We start from the raw sequence: 16,396 nt of genomic DNA, 5'->3' as shown, positions 1-16,396 counted from the left end.
AGTCATATTCATCCAAGTAACCTCCTTTGTCCTGGTCCCACTCCTGTTAATCCTCTTCCTTTTCCTTGCTAGTCCTCTATTAATGGGTGTGTGTGTGTGTGTGTGTGTGTGTGTGTGTGTGTGTGTGAGTGTGTGAGTGTGTGTGTGTATACATTTGCATGGATGGCATTTGTATGACGAGTACACATTTGTGACAATCTCATTTGCTTTTTCCCTCTTATTTTTGAGACAAGTTTTCTCACTGAACCTGGAGCTCCCTATGCTGGCTAGGCTAGCTGGCCACAGAGCCCATGGGATCTGTCTGTTTCTGCCTCTAGCCCTGGCATTACAAACATACCACACCTTTATGCTTACATAGGTGCTAGGGATCTGGACTCAGGTACTCATGTTTGTGTATTATCAGGCACATTATCCATAGAGTGACCCCTCCACCCAGTAGACTAAGTTTTAAAGGCTAAAATTATGTACAATACTCCAGTTGGTAGAATATATAATTTCACATGCATTTTGAGCAAAACAAGTCAAAAAATATAAACATTCAGTTTCACTATATATATACTTTATACAAACATTTCAGTAGTTTTGATACATACATAATTTGTTAAGCAAGGAAATCAGTTATAGTTACAAATGAGAAAGTATAAATAAAAGTATATATTATCAAATATTTACTTTTAACTCTTTTGTAAATTTTATAGTGCATTTTAAACTATTACTCTCCATTTGATGATGTATCTATTTTTGTTCTTTTAATTACAAAGTCTCTGAAGACTAAAATGGACTAAATGCTTTCCTTTGTGACAGGAAATAGATAACTGACTATTCTAGTAAGTGTTTTCCTTTTGACTTTGATTAAGTGTTATATATTAATACAAACATTAAAAATATTTAACATCTCGCATGGTCACAGTTCATGAGCGCTTTGCTCCAGCCTGCACACTGACCATGGAGAAATAGATGCCTTTCTGGGCCAGCAGCTGCTGGTGGGTGCCGTGCTCCTTGACCTGGCCGTTCTGAATCACCACGATCAAGTCTGCGTTCTGGATGGTGGACAGGCGGTGCGCGATCACAATGCAGGTGCGGCCTTCCCTGGCTTTGTCCAGAGCTTCCTGGACGACCTGTTTCACAATCGCACCAAAGAGTTAATGATGGAAACACCCCTCTTCCTACAGATCCCCCTCCATAACTAGACCCAGGATTTGTCTATTGTTCCTCAACAGTTATGGTGGTGAAATAAAGCAGAGATTAGAAACCAAGGTATGTCAGAAAAGAAGTAGTCCTCAATTTGGATGAGTTTTGTGACAGAGATAATCTAATAGCAAGGTAAGGGCAGTAAATACCCAATCATTTAAAAACACTCATTGTGCCTTGCCACATAACACAGGAAGCTGGGGCACCAGACAAAGCCATCACAGGACGCAAAAAACATCTCTTGATCATCTGCCTTTCAGATAGCTCATCTCTTTCTCAAGCTGGAAGGCGGCAGCAGTGGCCCTCTTAGGGCACTGTCAGACTCCGACCATCTCACCTTCAGCTCCTCATAGGCTACAGAGCTGTTGCCTGCAGGAGCAGACTGACGCCAGCATGCGGACTGTGGGTGGAGCACAGAGGAAAACACAGGGTTCATGACTAATCTGCCTCTCATCACTGGAGGTCTCCTAAGTGCCAGCGGCAGACATGTTTAAGCTCCACTGGGAGCCACCATGAGCAACAGCTGTCTGGAGCAGTGTCCTCTACTAAGGCAGAGAAAGAGCCCGACTTAGTCCTCACCTTTTCACTCTCCGTATCCAGAGCTGAAGTCGCTTCATCCAGAAGTAAGATGTGAGGCTGTCTGACGAGGGCGCGCGCGATGGCGATGCGCTGCTTCTGCCCGCCCGACAGCTGAGTCCCTTTGTCTCCCACTCTGGTGTTGTATTTCTGTGAACGGAAGTTGGTTGTTAGGAAGATAGAGCTGACGGCAAAGTGCAAACAGAGTCTGATCACGGAATATACAGTTTTCTAATAACCACAATATATAACGTAGAACATGGATTTAACTGTCAAAAAAGTAAAATGGTAGATTTAATATTTCTGTTATTTTTAATGTGTTTTTACATTTTATTCGTTGGGAAGTCACAGGGCAACTTGTAATGGTTAGGCCTTTCTGAGAGACTCAAACGGTGCCATTTTGTTGCCACACTCTTTCGTCTAATAAGGTCTCGCTGTATTTCTCAGGGAAATCTCACACGTCCTACATAGACCAGGCTAGTCCTGAACTACTTATAGACATATGCTAGTGTACTTGGCTTTATCCTGTGTCTGGAAAATAGATACCCTAAGATCATATGCTTTAGTACGAGTTAACCAAAATTTATTGCTGTAGGGATATTGCAATGGTGTTAACTTTCACCCTCTGGTTTCATAACATTTAGGACAAGATTGGCAGGAAATTTAAATAGCTGTGCATTATTATCAATGCTTGTCCTATTCATAACCTGCAGTTGATACCCTGTGAAGCATTTTAAAGTGAGAAAGAGAAAAAATTATTAGAATGATAGGATTTGGGTCTTTGGTTTTTTGTTTGTTTGTTTGTTTGTTTGTTTGTTTGTTTTCTTTTCTATTTTTCGGAGCTGGGGACCGAACCCAGGACCTTGTGCTTGCTAGGCAAGCACTCTACCACTGAGCTAAATCCCCAACCCCTGGGTCTTTGTTTTTATGAACCAACAATCCCATATGTTTAATAGATATTGAGGAATTATACTGAAATATTTGGCTTTGAAAAGTCAAGTAGTCCTCAAAAAATTTTTTGCTTCACATTCTTTTCAAAAATCTTCCTGTCCTGCTTCCCACATAGGCAACCATTACTAATTACAGGTCAGTATGACGTGAGATAGAGATTACAAGATATACTTAGGATATAACATCACGTACCATGAGGTGACAATATTTTCCCAATTTTGAGCCTTAATATGTTACGATTAGAGTCAAAATGTTGCCTTGGATGTTTATACCTGCATTTTGACTATTAAAACCAGGCTTTTAATGAGTGTTCTCTCTCTCTCTCTCTCTCTCTCTCTCTCTCTCTCTCTCTCTCTCTCTCTGTGTGTGTGTGTGTGTGTGTGTGTGTGCGCGCGCGCATGCCTGTGTAACCTGGGAACTGTCCAGTTTTTTGTTGTTGTTGTTGTTGTTGCAGATAGATGTGAAGTCTAAGGGATCCTCCTGTACCTGTTTCCCCAAGGCAGGGATTGCATGCATGAGCTCCACCTTGCTGTTTGGTGCTGAGGATTGAACTCAGAGCCTAATGGTTATCCCTCAAGCACTGAAGTGACTGAACTATCTCTCCAAACCCTGGAATCTTCTGTTATTTGCTGTATTTGACAGACCTAGTACTATGATGGCAGAACAAGTTTCCTATTTGTAGAGAAGGCCCCTGGTAAGCTCTGGGAAAATTCTTGATAAAGGTTCCATCCCAAAGCTGAATCTGCCTCTGAATCCAAGAGCTCTTCTGTGTTCCACTCTGAGTGAGTGCAGAGTCCAGACTACAGGGACTGAGCAGTGATCCCTATGGGACCTCTATGGACAGGGTTAACTCTACATGGAGAAGGAAACTGACTATGGCAAAGCAAGCTAATTTCTATGCCCAGTCACCGAGAAGAAGATGCTTGGAGAATCGAGTTGGTCAAGAACACTGAGAATAAAAATCCTGATGATCACAGAAGTACTCTGAGTATCAGAAAGATTGGGATCCAGAGGTAGGTCCTTTTGATAGTCAAATACCAGAGGACAAAATATATTTAAGAAATGTAGTGGTTCTATGTTGTAGGCTGCATCACTTATGCTCTGGGATTTAGGTCTGAGAGCCCTGGATTCTTCTCTCAAATTTTTCTTCTTCACCAGAGCTAGGGTGGAGCCTGATAATTCATATTCCTAACAACTTCCAAGGTGATGTGATTTACATTCAGGCTTTGAGTCAGTGACTCTTATCAGTAAACAGTGACTAGGGTTTTGCACTCTAAATGGCCGAGCCTCAAAAAGAGATAATCATTCATGGTTGGACTTCACGGAGGAGAGGAAGGGGACAGGCCTCCTCCCAGGTAACATTCTTGAGAGTAGCAGTTATTTGTGAGAAGGCCAAAGGTAACGAAAGTTTTAGGAAGCGTTTGGGCCACCTGGTGTTGTCATGCTTGTGTGGCTGCTTTGGGGCTACAAGTCTTATTCTATCATGAGCACTTCCTGTAATAATGGACAGTGGTAATGGGAGAGTTTATATCAGTTATGTAAGACATGTGAAAAACGGTAACACCCAAGTAGGTACACTAGGTGAGAGGTTCAGTTTATCTAACTTACAGGAAGAACTCAGAAAAGTCAATAGGACAATAGCTCAGGGGAGACTTTGATAGTCATCTCCCAGAGGATGGTAGATCAGTTATAGATCAATAATACCATAGTCATCCTAGTGACTTGGCTCTATTCAGAGCCTTCTTTCAGGCATGGGTGGAGAACTCTTGTCTGGACTGATTCCACAGCGATGCTCGAGTCTTTGAGGGGACTACAGAACAGCCATGATCGTTTCCTCTGCTGCAGCAGTGAACCCACAGTGCAGACTAGATGGTGCCTACCTACCCTTACCTGGGAAAAGGTGTTCAGATGTCTCCCCAGGCCTGAAACAGGGGCATACTCAAGCTTAAAAACTAAAGGACTGTTCCAGTTCTCAAAATTCCTGTCTTTTATACTTCAATATGACTAATATTCTGTTTCTTTCTCACAATGACAGGTAAGCATAACCCCTACCTGGAATAAGAAGTATGGATAAGTGCTTCTATGCTAGTATAATATTTTGGTTGCCAATTTACTTTGGGGCAACAGACTTTTAGGTACAGGTAGGTGGTAGAGCGCTTGCTTATTATGGGCAATGCCCTGGGTTTCATCCCCAGAATGGGGTGTGGATCATCCCAAAAATAAGTTAAAGGGGCTGCTAACTACTGAACCCAAGGTACATACCTCAGGCAGTGAGTCGATGAACTGGTGGATGTTGGCCTCCCTGGCGGCCTTCACAATCTCCTCATGAGACACGACACGACTGTTGTCTCCGTAGGCAATGTTCTCGGCGATGCTGCAGTCAAACAGGATGGGCTCCTGGGACACAATGCCCAGGTGGGCACGGAGCCACTGGACATTGAGTTGCTTTATTTCTTTGCCATCTAGAAACTGAAAGCGAGGGTTCACGGATCAGCTTCAGGACCAGCATCATTCAGATTTAGCAAAATTACTAAAAGTCTTGTGGTTATTATGATATTAAAGAAAAGGCTTTTTTTTTGTTAATCTTTTCTGATTTGTCTCTCACTACTTCTACAGCTCTGAGATAAGGTCTTACTTTGTAGCCCAGGCTGGCCCTGAACTCACAATGTAGTTCAGGCTAGCCTTTACCTCATGGGAGTTCTCCTGCCTCAGCCTCTCAAATATTGAGATTATAGTCATAAACTACCAATACCTGAACCTTATAATTCTTCACAAAAAACATTTAATAATATATCAATAATATATTTATATTTATTGGGAATTTAATCAGCATTTGAGAGCCAACATTTCACTAATTTTGAATGTAGTGGTAACATTATTTAATCCTGTGTTAAAACTTCAGTGATAAAACTAGAAATCAAAACTCATAGGGGATAGTTTTCTAAAAGGCAGTAAGGTAAGAAACAGAGCTCTACAACCGTTAAAGAATTGACCGAGTAAAGGTCATGACTGTTTTTGAAAAGAATAAAAAAGTTTTCTAAGCAGCAGAGAATAATTATTAGGAGAAGTTGAAAAGAACCATAGATGAATGGCAGGTGAAAAGTCCTTTTTCATCTCAGTCACTACTGCCAAGGCCCCCTGGATCTATGGGTCATTGCTACTGCTTCTGTGGTTTTTCTATAGTCTGAGTACTTGTAACTAAATAATACATAATAAGTATTCCATGCTCTAAATTCTGTTTCTTTGGTTCCTTTTCCAATCCTGTCTCTCATTGTAATTATTTAAATTCATTACCTCCTACAAGATTTTTCTCTCATGCCCAGCACCTGAGATAATTTCTCAAAGTTTTGCTGAATATAGAAACCTGATTACTCCCTCACCATTTTAATTGAGGAAACAAAAGGGCATTCCCCATTTCCCTACCCACTCTCCTTATGTGTCTATCAAATTTTGGGAGTCCTATTTGTTTTGTTGTACCATGTAGCATGTCCTCTATGCCAGAGGATTGCCTTATTCCACCATAAATAGAACATGTCCTTTATGTCAGCAGATTGTCTTATCCTGCCATGAAAATGCTTGGGGCTCCTCTCCACCAGTTCCCTGGACTTCTCCCGCCCCCCACCCCCCATCATCTTTATAGTCCATACTCAAATCTCTATATCCTTCTCTAACCATCTGTCGACCGTGCTGAACTGCTTGCCCACCAACACATCACTGAGAGTAGGGTGGTGAAAATAAGCCACAGATTGCTACGTGTCGTATCATGACGTCTCAGTCCTTGTCTTACTTAAACAGCCTGTGCCCTTGCAAATTACTGTTGCATTGAAGTGCGTCCTGCTCCTGACTTTTCCTCCCATTCCCATCTCCTCCAACTCTCTTTATCTTTCTGGCTATCTTTGGGCTTTGCCAGCTCTTGTACCGTCTGCTGAAGTCTCACCACGGCAAGGGCGATAGCTGGCCAAGGCTGGCTGCAACAGAGGACAGAGGGGCAGCGTGTTGAAAGAGAAGCTGGATACGTTGGCTAGTTCAGTTGACACAGACTGTACACGAAGCCTGTACACAGACTGTAACGGTGGCTTTTACTTCAGGAATCAGAAAAAAAACATGGCCTATGTTCAAGGATCAAATGTATCCAGCCAATTTAGATGATTAAAAACCTGAAATGTTCTGAATACAAAAATATGCTCACCACTGTTCCGGCCATGGGGTCGTAGAAGCGCTCAAGCAGCTGGACCACTGTACTCTTCCCGCAGCCACTGCTGCCCACCAGGGCCAGGGTCTGCCCTTTCTTCACCTCTAGGTTCAGCCCCTGAAGCACTGGGATGTTGGGTCGGGTGGGATAGTTGAACATGACTCCATTAAATTTCACATTTCCTTCCAACATATTCTACAATGAGAACAGTAACATTTAGCCTGATTGCAATACTGAAAACACAGTGTCTAGTGGTAACCCTTAGCACCAGGTGTCAAAAGTGAGCTCCTGTCATCTTAAGCCTCATTCCACATCTCTGGAATTCGATCAAAAGAGATAATAATTGTACAGCATGAATTCTTTTTTTGTGTGCATGAATTCTTAATATAATATTAATGTATCAATGTACTCTCCTAGACTACAATGGTCAGTATTCAAACCAACTCATGTAAATCTCATACATCTATATATCTATATCTATATCTATATATCTATATCTATGGCATTAAATTTCCAATTTTATTAAATTTCCTTTCCATCTTTTCATTGAGAAGTTAGGGATAGATATCCATCAAACTCACAGGCTTCAAGCCCTCCGTGCTGTAGCTGTCAATCTCAGGGATTTTCTCAATGATCCTGATGATGTGGGATGCCGAGACTTTGGCTTTCGCGTAGTCAGGAGCGAATGAACTGACCTGCCCCACTGCCATGGCACCAAAGACAATAGCTGAGAATACTCTGGAAAATAAAAGACAGGCCCGTGCAGTCTGTGACAGCTACAATGTTAACATTGTTATAGCACTTCTGTAATAATGGAGTAATTACCATGACAAAGTGGAAAGGTAAAACAAACTGTCTTTCCTCACGTTTTCACACAGGCATGGCAGATGACTCAAACTGGCCCATGTTCACCTGTCCTGTAATCTTCAACTTTTACAACATGACCTTTGCTTACATGTCCATCTAAGAAGTACAAATTTGTTTTCCACCTTCTGACCCCACAGTGGCCTTGTGACACGGCTCCATGGACAGGATGTGGTGGAAATGACTGTTCTCAGCTCCAAGCCCGTGACTCAGCATATGTTTTGTTAACTTGTGTTTTTCGTCCTGGCCAATGAGCCTATAGCTCACCGCAGACAACAGTGACCACAGCAGAGATCGACTATGCCCGACCCAGAGAAGGAGAAGTGACCCAGAGACTTCAAGCAGAATAAATAGCTATAGTTCCATGTCACTGAAGTTTAGTGGTTGATTATTACATGGCATAAAGGTGGCGATCAGTAATACATACAGTCAGTGCTGCTGAGATCACTTCTTAGACATCACATGAGCCACATAAAGAGAGCCTTGTCGTTGCCTTTGTTTAATACACAGCTATGATACCGCTTTGGAGAAGCTGCTACATTCTTAAACTATAACATGGGACTCATTAAGTGTCAGTAACTTTAGAAATCTTGGAGTTAAAAATAAGCAAAATGGTGTTGAAATCGATGTCCTGCAGTTCCAGAGGTGTCTGACTTTGATCTTTGGGCATAATCACACAATTCCCCTGTGAAACGTATGTTGGAAGGTGAATGTTTTTAAGTCAATGCTTAAATAGGGCAGAAATGGTGTATTGGCACACTGTACAGCCAGACTTACCTAGTTTTGGTTGCAACACAAACTGTCACAGCATTGACTATACTAAACTACTAGAGGGACGTCTAGCCAGGTTTGAAGCTCAACTTGAAGCTCAGAAAACTCATGTATAACCTTGACCAACAATCTGAATACTTGGTGACATCAGTTGTGGGGTTTCTTTCAGGTTCCTCTTCCCATGACCCAAGTTTAAGTTTCAATGTTTGCAGAAACACAGAGGGAAAAGCCTAATCCAGAGCTTCCACTGTCCCTTAAATTTTCCTCTGGCTTCAGAAAGACTAGAATGTGTTCAGATCCCGGACAGGCAGGCAAACAAGGAGAGGGACCACTGCTAAATAACAGTGACGAACCTCTGACTTCTTCTTTACTCTCATTCCCAAGACAAAAGCCTGGCAGTATTTCTGTCCTGTCAGCTGCCAAACCAAACCACCACCACCACCACCACCACCACCACCACCACCACCACCACCACCATCAAAATTACACAGCCCTCTAGGAGAAAGAGAGATTTCAGTTTCTGAGTAATCTTTCTACTTTATGGGGTCTCTCTCTCTCTCTCTCTTTCTCTCTCTCTCTCTCTCTTTCTCTTTCGTGTGTGTATGTGTGTGTGTCTGTGTATGTGTGTCTGTGTGTGTCTGTGTGTATGTGTGTGTATGTGTGTGTATGTGTGTGTATGTGTGTGTGTCTGTGTGTTGTCTGTGTGTGTGTGTGTGTGTGTGTGTGTGTGTCTGTGTGTGTGTGTGTGTGTGTGTGTGTGTGTGTGTGTGTGTGTGTGTGTGTATGTGTGTGTGTGTGTGTGTGTGTGTGTGTGTGTGTGTGTGAGTCTGTGTCTGTGTGTGTGTGTCTGTGTGTGTGACTGTGTGTGTGTGTGTGTGTGTGTGTGTGTGTGTGTGTGGTGTGTGTCTGTGTGTGTGTGTGGGTGTGTGTGTGTGTGTGTGTGTGTGTGTTGTTTAGGTGTGTCTGTGTGTGTGTATATGTAGGTGTGTGTATGTGCTACTTTATCACCCGCCTCTTAGTTGCCCAGTCAGAAAGCTTTTTAACGGAGCCATTCTATTCCTTCTGGACAAAAGACCTTTTTCTAAAGCATGACCTTCTGAAGACCTCTGAACTGAATCTAGGCACACATTCAGAAGGTCAGACATTCATTCAGAAACCGGCTGAATATGGCTTTTTAAAATGCTTAAACCTAAGATGATTAAGATGACAGAGAGTCTCAAATCCTAGCACTGACTTTACCAAGAGCTCCAAGAAGATACGGACACAACAAGAAAGGACTCTACCTAGATTGTGATACGATAACTACTGAGAAAGACTGCCCGTTGCCTTGCCTGCTGCTAAGACCCGTTCTGAACTGTGGACAAACAGGATACCTGCCATGCCTCATGTTGCTTAAGACAAAGCAAGGTTAGTCTTTCAAGTTCCTCCTCCACAGGAAGGCCTCTCAGATTTGCTGGGATGGCAGCTGAAGACCGATCCTGCCTGGGATCTATGTCCTCAACTAAACCACCAACTGCAAAGGAACCTAGTTGGGTAACTGTCTAGGTCATGGGTAAGTCTGTCCTTTTAAATAACACATAGACCATTTACATTAAAATATATCCTTCCCAGATCTCTGAGGAGCTTGAAGACCGAACGAGAGAAAGAAGTAACTTTGTCTTAAGGAACCCATTTTACAATGACTACTCCTGGTAGTCAACCACCTGTGTCTCATGGTGAAAGGTTAGTTAGGAAAAGGTAATATTTATGCAAGGGCTGAGGGTATGAGAACTTCTAAGAAAGCGTTTGAAGGTCTAGAAAAGAATTTGAGGTTGGTAACTGCAAGTTATGAAGGTTAGAGGATGTGGGGAAAAATGAAAACCTTGGCTGTTGATAGGAAGGTGACTTAAGGGATATAGGAGAAATTTTAAAAATGTTTCAGATGGAAGGTGTTCAAGGTTGGTAAATGCAAGTACCAAAGGATTTGTCTTTTTGTAAACTTATAAGAAGATTCTTGTAAGCTTCTGGGAATCCACTTGAATCCAGGTCAAGGACTCCAGATAAGGGCTGTCATCAGCCCGTTTCCTCCCTACTCCTATTGCTGAAGGTGGGATCCATCGAGTCCCCTTTCCCTGGTCCTGGGATGCTCCCCTTCTGCAACTACCAAAGCTATGGGCCTAAAAGTTTCAAATGCACACCCAGGAAAGACGTTTTTCTCCCTAAACTCCTTAACTCTATTTCCTACTCCTGACATATATATCTTCTCCAGCACCCTGCCAAGTCCAGATGTTTCCTCAGAACCTGCATCAAGGACAGTTCCAAAGCAGTTACCCCGCCTCACAGACTGCCTCAACTGTGCCTGCACACTCCTGCCCACGGATGAGCCCACAGCCTAGACAGCAGTGAAATTCTTCCCAGACTTGGCCAATGGTCCAGCGTTTCGCCCCACCCCCATAATGATGCTCCAGTGTCAGCAGGAAGTAGTCATAGACACCGAGGTCGCCCTTCATTCATTTATTATCAACAAAAGGCTGGGATGTTTGATCTTGGACCTCAGGGGCAAGAGGTTATTTTAATACCAAAGCAGATCTGGCCTACAGCTTCTCCCAGCATCCCTCAGTCACCAGGAGGATACCCTGCCCCCAGCCCTGAACTTTCCAGCCCAGTGTTTGGAAAGCACAGTGGCTCTTTGCTATATAACCCAGACACGTTTTGCTTACATTCTCTCTCTGTCTCACCCGCACCCCCCACACACACTTTTTCTGTTCTTACAAATGTTTTCTCTTTTTCTTCTTCCTCCCTCCTGTCTGCCTCCCTTCCCACGGCAACTTCCCAGCCTTTTTCACTGGGCCAGTGAATTTGTCCACCAGACAACAGCTTCCAATTAGCCTGCTATTATGTATACCTCAACCTGGCTTTAATTGGCTCATTTTTACCAGCAGAGAAATATCTTATCAGGTAGAAGAGTTTTCCGATAAACTGTGGAGTATTATTGGTACCATATGGACACCCAGAGGCAAAATGTCACTTCCTTCATTATCAAATGCTCAACACGACACTTCACCACACAAATTCTCATCCTCGATTTACCGTCAGGGTTAAATTATACAAGTGAACATAATACTTACAACAGAACATTTTCAAAGGTCATGAGTTCTCGTGCCACCAAGTAGGCACCGAACCGGAAACAAGCAGCATAGGAGAAATACATCATGGCCTGGGTGAAGGAGAAAGTGATCCCAAAGACGTGCGCTTTCTTCAAAGCATTTCTGGGAAGAAGACAATCCAATTTCACTCCATTGCTCAGTCATTCAAGCAGCTTATGGTGGGGTCGGCAGTGAGGCACGCAGGCGTGGCATGTGCTATGGACTCCATTTAAGGAATTCAGCTGGAGTCCCTTTTGTTTAACTGTGTGAATTTGGGGAACTGCCTTGTCTCTGAGACTCAGTGCTGTCTTCCTCTTTAGTGCAGGTTATTACATCTCAGTGGGTTGATGGAACCCTGAGAAGAGCCTGCCTTACATTAGCAAATGAATGGCCCTTGCCTGTCCCGCACTGTGGGACACACAGCACAGGTGTCCTGTAGAGGAGGACGCCTCACAACACATCTCCCCTGCCCGCTCAAGCTGTGGGTGACAGGGGAGCAGGCCTGTCCTTGCATGTGGGGTTGTAGATGAGCTGCACATTGTCAACGCAGTGGAGGGACTTCCTGAGAAATGCACTGTGGGAAGAAAGAAGTGCTCACCTGTCTGGAGCCCAGAAAGGCTTTACAAAGGATTAACATTCCAAGAATTTCTGAACAAAGGTCTTGGGTGTGGTGGTGTGGGCAGGGACAGGTGGGGATGGACAGACTTTTGACCTCCCTACTCCTGTTTAAACATACCAACTTTGTTCTTGTCTTTGCTACTTGGGAAACTTTTCTCAGAAAATGGGGGCTTGCCATGATTGTGACAAAGGTGCTTGAAAACACTTCAGTAAGGTCCAGTTCTTGCCTTGTCCTAGAGGAGAAGCTGGGACTCAAGGTTGGCTTTGTTCATGTCCTGGTCACCCTTTAGAGCCCTCATGGATACTGCTGGGGTAAAGGGAAAAGAGAAGGTCTCCCCAGGACAGAATGGAACGGAAAATTTCCTCAGGAGATCCCTCTGTATCACACAACACCTCCAATTTCATGTTCTATAGAGAACCTTCACCCCAAATACAGCAAACAGCAGGGTCATTATCCCACTGGACACCAAAGGCATTCATTGACAGTTGTCCTCTCCCTCTCCCCATGTGTCACCAGCCTTCTCGGTTTTAAGTCACAGACGCTCCTGACTCCTGACTAAGCTCAGGTCTCTTCATTTCTCTCTTGACAGTCTCTGGTGTTCCTTCTAGTACTTTCTTCATGTACCTTTTGTCTTTTGGCAAAAGCAATCCTGAAAACTGAAGTCCTGCTTGGAAATCTCCTCAGAGCCCTAGCTCTCTTCAGGGCGTCTTTCTTACCTGTATGGTATCTGCAAGCTCTGGGCATACATAGTTTCAAACTTCTGCTCCCGAGTCAAAGAGACGACAGTGCGGAAGTTTTCAATTGCTTCTGTAGCGATCTGTAAAAGACCGAGAATTATTAGGGTTAAAGACAAACACAGAATTAATTGGAAGTCTACAATTAGTAGCAGTAACCTATTATAAGTTAATGCTCCTGTATCCTTTAGCCTTATCCTTAGCTATATTCTGTATGAAGAAGAATGATAAGTTATGAAACTGAATTTTAGATCCTTAAGAGAGACCAGATAATTTTGTCTTGAACTTGGACAGAAAGAGAATCTAGGGCACAAAACCATGACACATTTTTCTAAAGCCACCATATCTTTCACAGAAGTATGTCCCCTGTGAAGGTGATATTTAAGTAACTAGTACTGTGATACTTATCCCTTATTCTCTGTGTAACTGTCATTCACAATTACTCAAGTTTAAGTTTGAAAGATGTTCAAAGAGTAATGGAAATGATCAATAATTACATACAAGCACATGTTACAAAGTAGCTTATATGTTTTTGTAAACATACACATCTTAAATAAAATACACTGAATTCTATATTCTGTCTAACCAATTTTAACAGTATTTTTCAAACTCACTTAATATGCATTAATAATGAGTTTTTAATAGCTACATTGTGGCCAGGTAGGTATTACTTGCAGTGGCTTGGATTCCTTTACTATAAGTAACATTGTAAGAAATACTGCTTTGCACATAAACATTTGCTCATCATGAATGATTTTCTTAGAAAACATTCTTAATAGGAAGACTAAGATGTCAGGGGGAATAAATTGCCTTTTAATGAATTCATTGTCCTTTTTTTTTTTTTTTTTTTTTTTTTTTTTTTTTTGGTTTTCTAAGATAGGGTTTCTCTGTGTAGCCCTGGCTGTCCTAGAACTCACTTTGTAGCCCAAGCTGACCTCAAACTTAGAGATTTGCCTGCCTCCGCCTCCCAAGTGCTGGGATTAAATCATGCACTAACACGGTTTTGATTGTATTAACTTTTAGTGAACATGATATATCAATTATTTTAGAGCTTTTTAAATGTTCAGTTGGGAATTTCCTGCCACCAAGGCTATTTAGTTAGGAAGACAGTCCATCACCACCTGTTGCATACTTCATAAAGGGATGTGAGAACATCAAGAACATTTGGGACACACAAAAGGATTTCTTTCTGCCTATACAGAAAGGATTTCTGTCTGCCATAGCGCTCAAACGCCATGCCTTCTGGTTAGCTTATCATCAAGGGAGAATATGGACCAGAAGGTCTGTACAGTCCTTTCAAAATTGTATGTCTCTAAAAATGAAAATTAAGATACTAGTTAATCTACTGTGTCTCCTTGTGGTGGTTTCACTGGTAAAACTGATTCTATTAAAGACATATTCTAGTAACCTAGTGCAATTTTGCTACTTAAAAGCCATATTTGTGAAATCTCATTTATGCATCACTGAATCTTACAGAATTTGATAACAGATATTTCACTATAAATTAAGTCAGTTTTGAAGACTAGTACAAAACAAACTACTAGAATAAAAAAGAATACATTTCTTAAGATACTTGTTTTAGGGGCTGGGGATTTAGCTCAGCGGTAGAGCGCTTACCTAGGAAGCGCAAGGCCCTGGGTTCGGTCCCCAGCTCCGAAAAAAAGAACCAAAAAAAAAAAAAAAAAAAAGATACTTGTTTTAAAAATGAATATAGTTTTCTCTGATCTAGAGCTACCAAGAAAGTAATTAGGAAAAAATATTTTATAAACTTTGCACATTTCAAAAATAATATACACCGACTTTAGAGAAGTATGGATAGTAAGAAGTTGAAGGAAATAGTCACTTTTAATGAAACTCCCCAAAGACAATTTCACTTACACACATAGAAACATTTTTTAATTATAGTGGGTTCAACAAACAGAAGAAGTTGTCTGAACCAGTAAGAATGTTGTAAAAGTGATAGCCATGGCTGGGAGCACGGCTCAGTGGGGAGGGAGGGATGCTTGCTTTTCAGGCGTGAGTGCCTGAGTGTGAATTGCCATCCCATACATTGGAAAGGCAGATGTAGTCATTCATGCCCGCAACCCCAGTACTGGGGGACTGAAAGAGGGGAACCCAAGAGTTCACTGGCCAATCAGCTTAGCAAAACTGACAAAGGAGAGGTTTAGTTAAAGATAAAGATGGACTTTGTATCAAAGACAAGGAGGAGAGCGAGAGGGCAAAACCCCAGACGTCATTTTCTGGCTTCAGTTGGCATGCACATAGGCATGCATACTGCCAAGCATGTATACAACACACAAGCACGCGTACACACACATATACACTAAATAAACAAAGAGCTCGACCTGTCGATTACAGTGTAAGGTTTTCAAGAAATATTTCCTATTCATTTTCTAAGGAAGGGAGTGTCTTGCTTGTGTGGGGTTCGGAGTGTGGGTACAGCCTAACACAAGCGAGAGCTTAGAGCACAGAGCTCGCATGTTATGTGAACGGCAGTCATTCACAGTGCAGTCTCCTCATCTTGATGCACAATTGGGAGAGGCAGTAAGTAGCAGCCACATCCTCACAACTTCAATAAAGGCTCAGTCATCACTAGCAAGAAGGAAGTCTAAAGTTCAAAGAAGAGTAAATAACGCGGCTTCCTCAGAAGGGACTGTGCATGTCCGTCTGTGCTAAAGAAAAATTTTGTTTCTCACAAATTAACTTGTACTTCTCTTTCCACACCAAATAAACTAAGGTTTGATTAGAATTTAACAGTGAAAGGATAAATACCTATACTATACAAAACTGCTCATTAGCCCTTAAAAAGGTGATAGAACATGGCCAAGAATAGCCCATAGGCGCTGTAGAGTTTATCTGCTTGTTCAAACATCATACCACAAAGACAGGAAATGAGAAGGACCTCATATCTACTCCAGGACCCCAAACCCAAAGCACATTCCCAAGTGTGGCATGGAATGTATTCCTTGGTTGGGGACAGACCATAGCCAGACCCCAGGGTTAGCTAGTTCCCAATGACAGTTTGCTGGGACAAGAAAGCAGGCCGAGCTAGCCACAGGAAGCAAGCCAGTAAGTATCACCCTCCACGGTCTCTGCATTAGCTTCTACCTCCAGGGTCCTGCCTGGTCTTCACTGAGTAGCATAAATCCTTTCCTCCCCAAATTGCTTTGTTCATGGGTGTTTCATCGAAACACAGAAAACATTATTAAGGCAGAAGAGGAAAGTGGTAAACAGAAAAGAAGAGGGCTGGATGAGAAGAGAGGAGCCTGAAGACAGTGGCGAGAAACAAAGCCCTGGAAAGCAGGCATCTGTATTTGAAACTAAGGATGTGTTTCCACTTTTCTTCAAATTCTAATCTTGAGATGAGAATAAT

The 16,396-nt window shown here is 42.4% G+C and overlaps 2 protein-coding genes across 2 annotated transcripts in view; both read right to left on the bottom strand.

Moving 5' to 3' along the window:
• Window positions 1–16,396, bottom strand: part of Abcb4 (ATP binding cassette subfamily B member 4) — a 215,940-nt gene that overhangs the window by 190,594 nt on the left and 8,950 nt on the right. The window lies entirely within an intron of this gene.
• Window positions 474–16,396, bottom strand: part of Abcb1 (ATP binding cassette subfamily B member 1) — a 77,117-nt gene continuing 61,194 nt past the window's right edge. Inside the window, exons 21-27 of the mRNA XM_032907039.1 lie at window positions 13,006–13,106; window positions 11,653–11,793; window positions 7,492–7,648; window positions 6,908–7,105; window positions 4,981–5,187; window positions 1,771–1,917; window positions 474–1,118 (exon numbers count right to left, since the gene is read on the bottom strand). Of these exons, the coding sequence (XP_032762930.1) occupies window positions 912–1,118; window positions 1,771–1,917; window positions 4,981–5,187; window positions 6,908–7,105; window positions 7,492–7,648; window positions 11,653–11,793; window positions 13,006–13,106 (1,158 nt within the window). The 3' untranslated portion in view covers window positions 474–911. The remainder of the gene's footprint in view (window positions 1,119–1,770; window positions 1,918–4,980; window positions 5,188–6,907; window positions 7,106–7,491; window positions 7,649–11,652; window positions 11,794–13,005; window positions 13,107–16,396) is intronic.

Source organism: Rattus rattus, chromosome 6 (genome assembly GCF_011064425.1).
Source record: "Rattus rattus isolate New Zealand chromosome 6, Rrattus_CSIRO_v1, whole genome shotgun sequence".
In the NCBI taxonomy this organism is placed as follows: domain Eukaryota; kingdom Metazoa; phylum Chordata; class Mammalia; order Rodentia; family Muridae; genus Rattus; species Rattus rattus.
The sequence above is the reverse complement of the archived record's forward strand: the minus strand, read 5'-3'. Positions and strand labels throughout refer to the sequence as shown.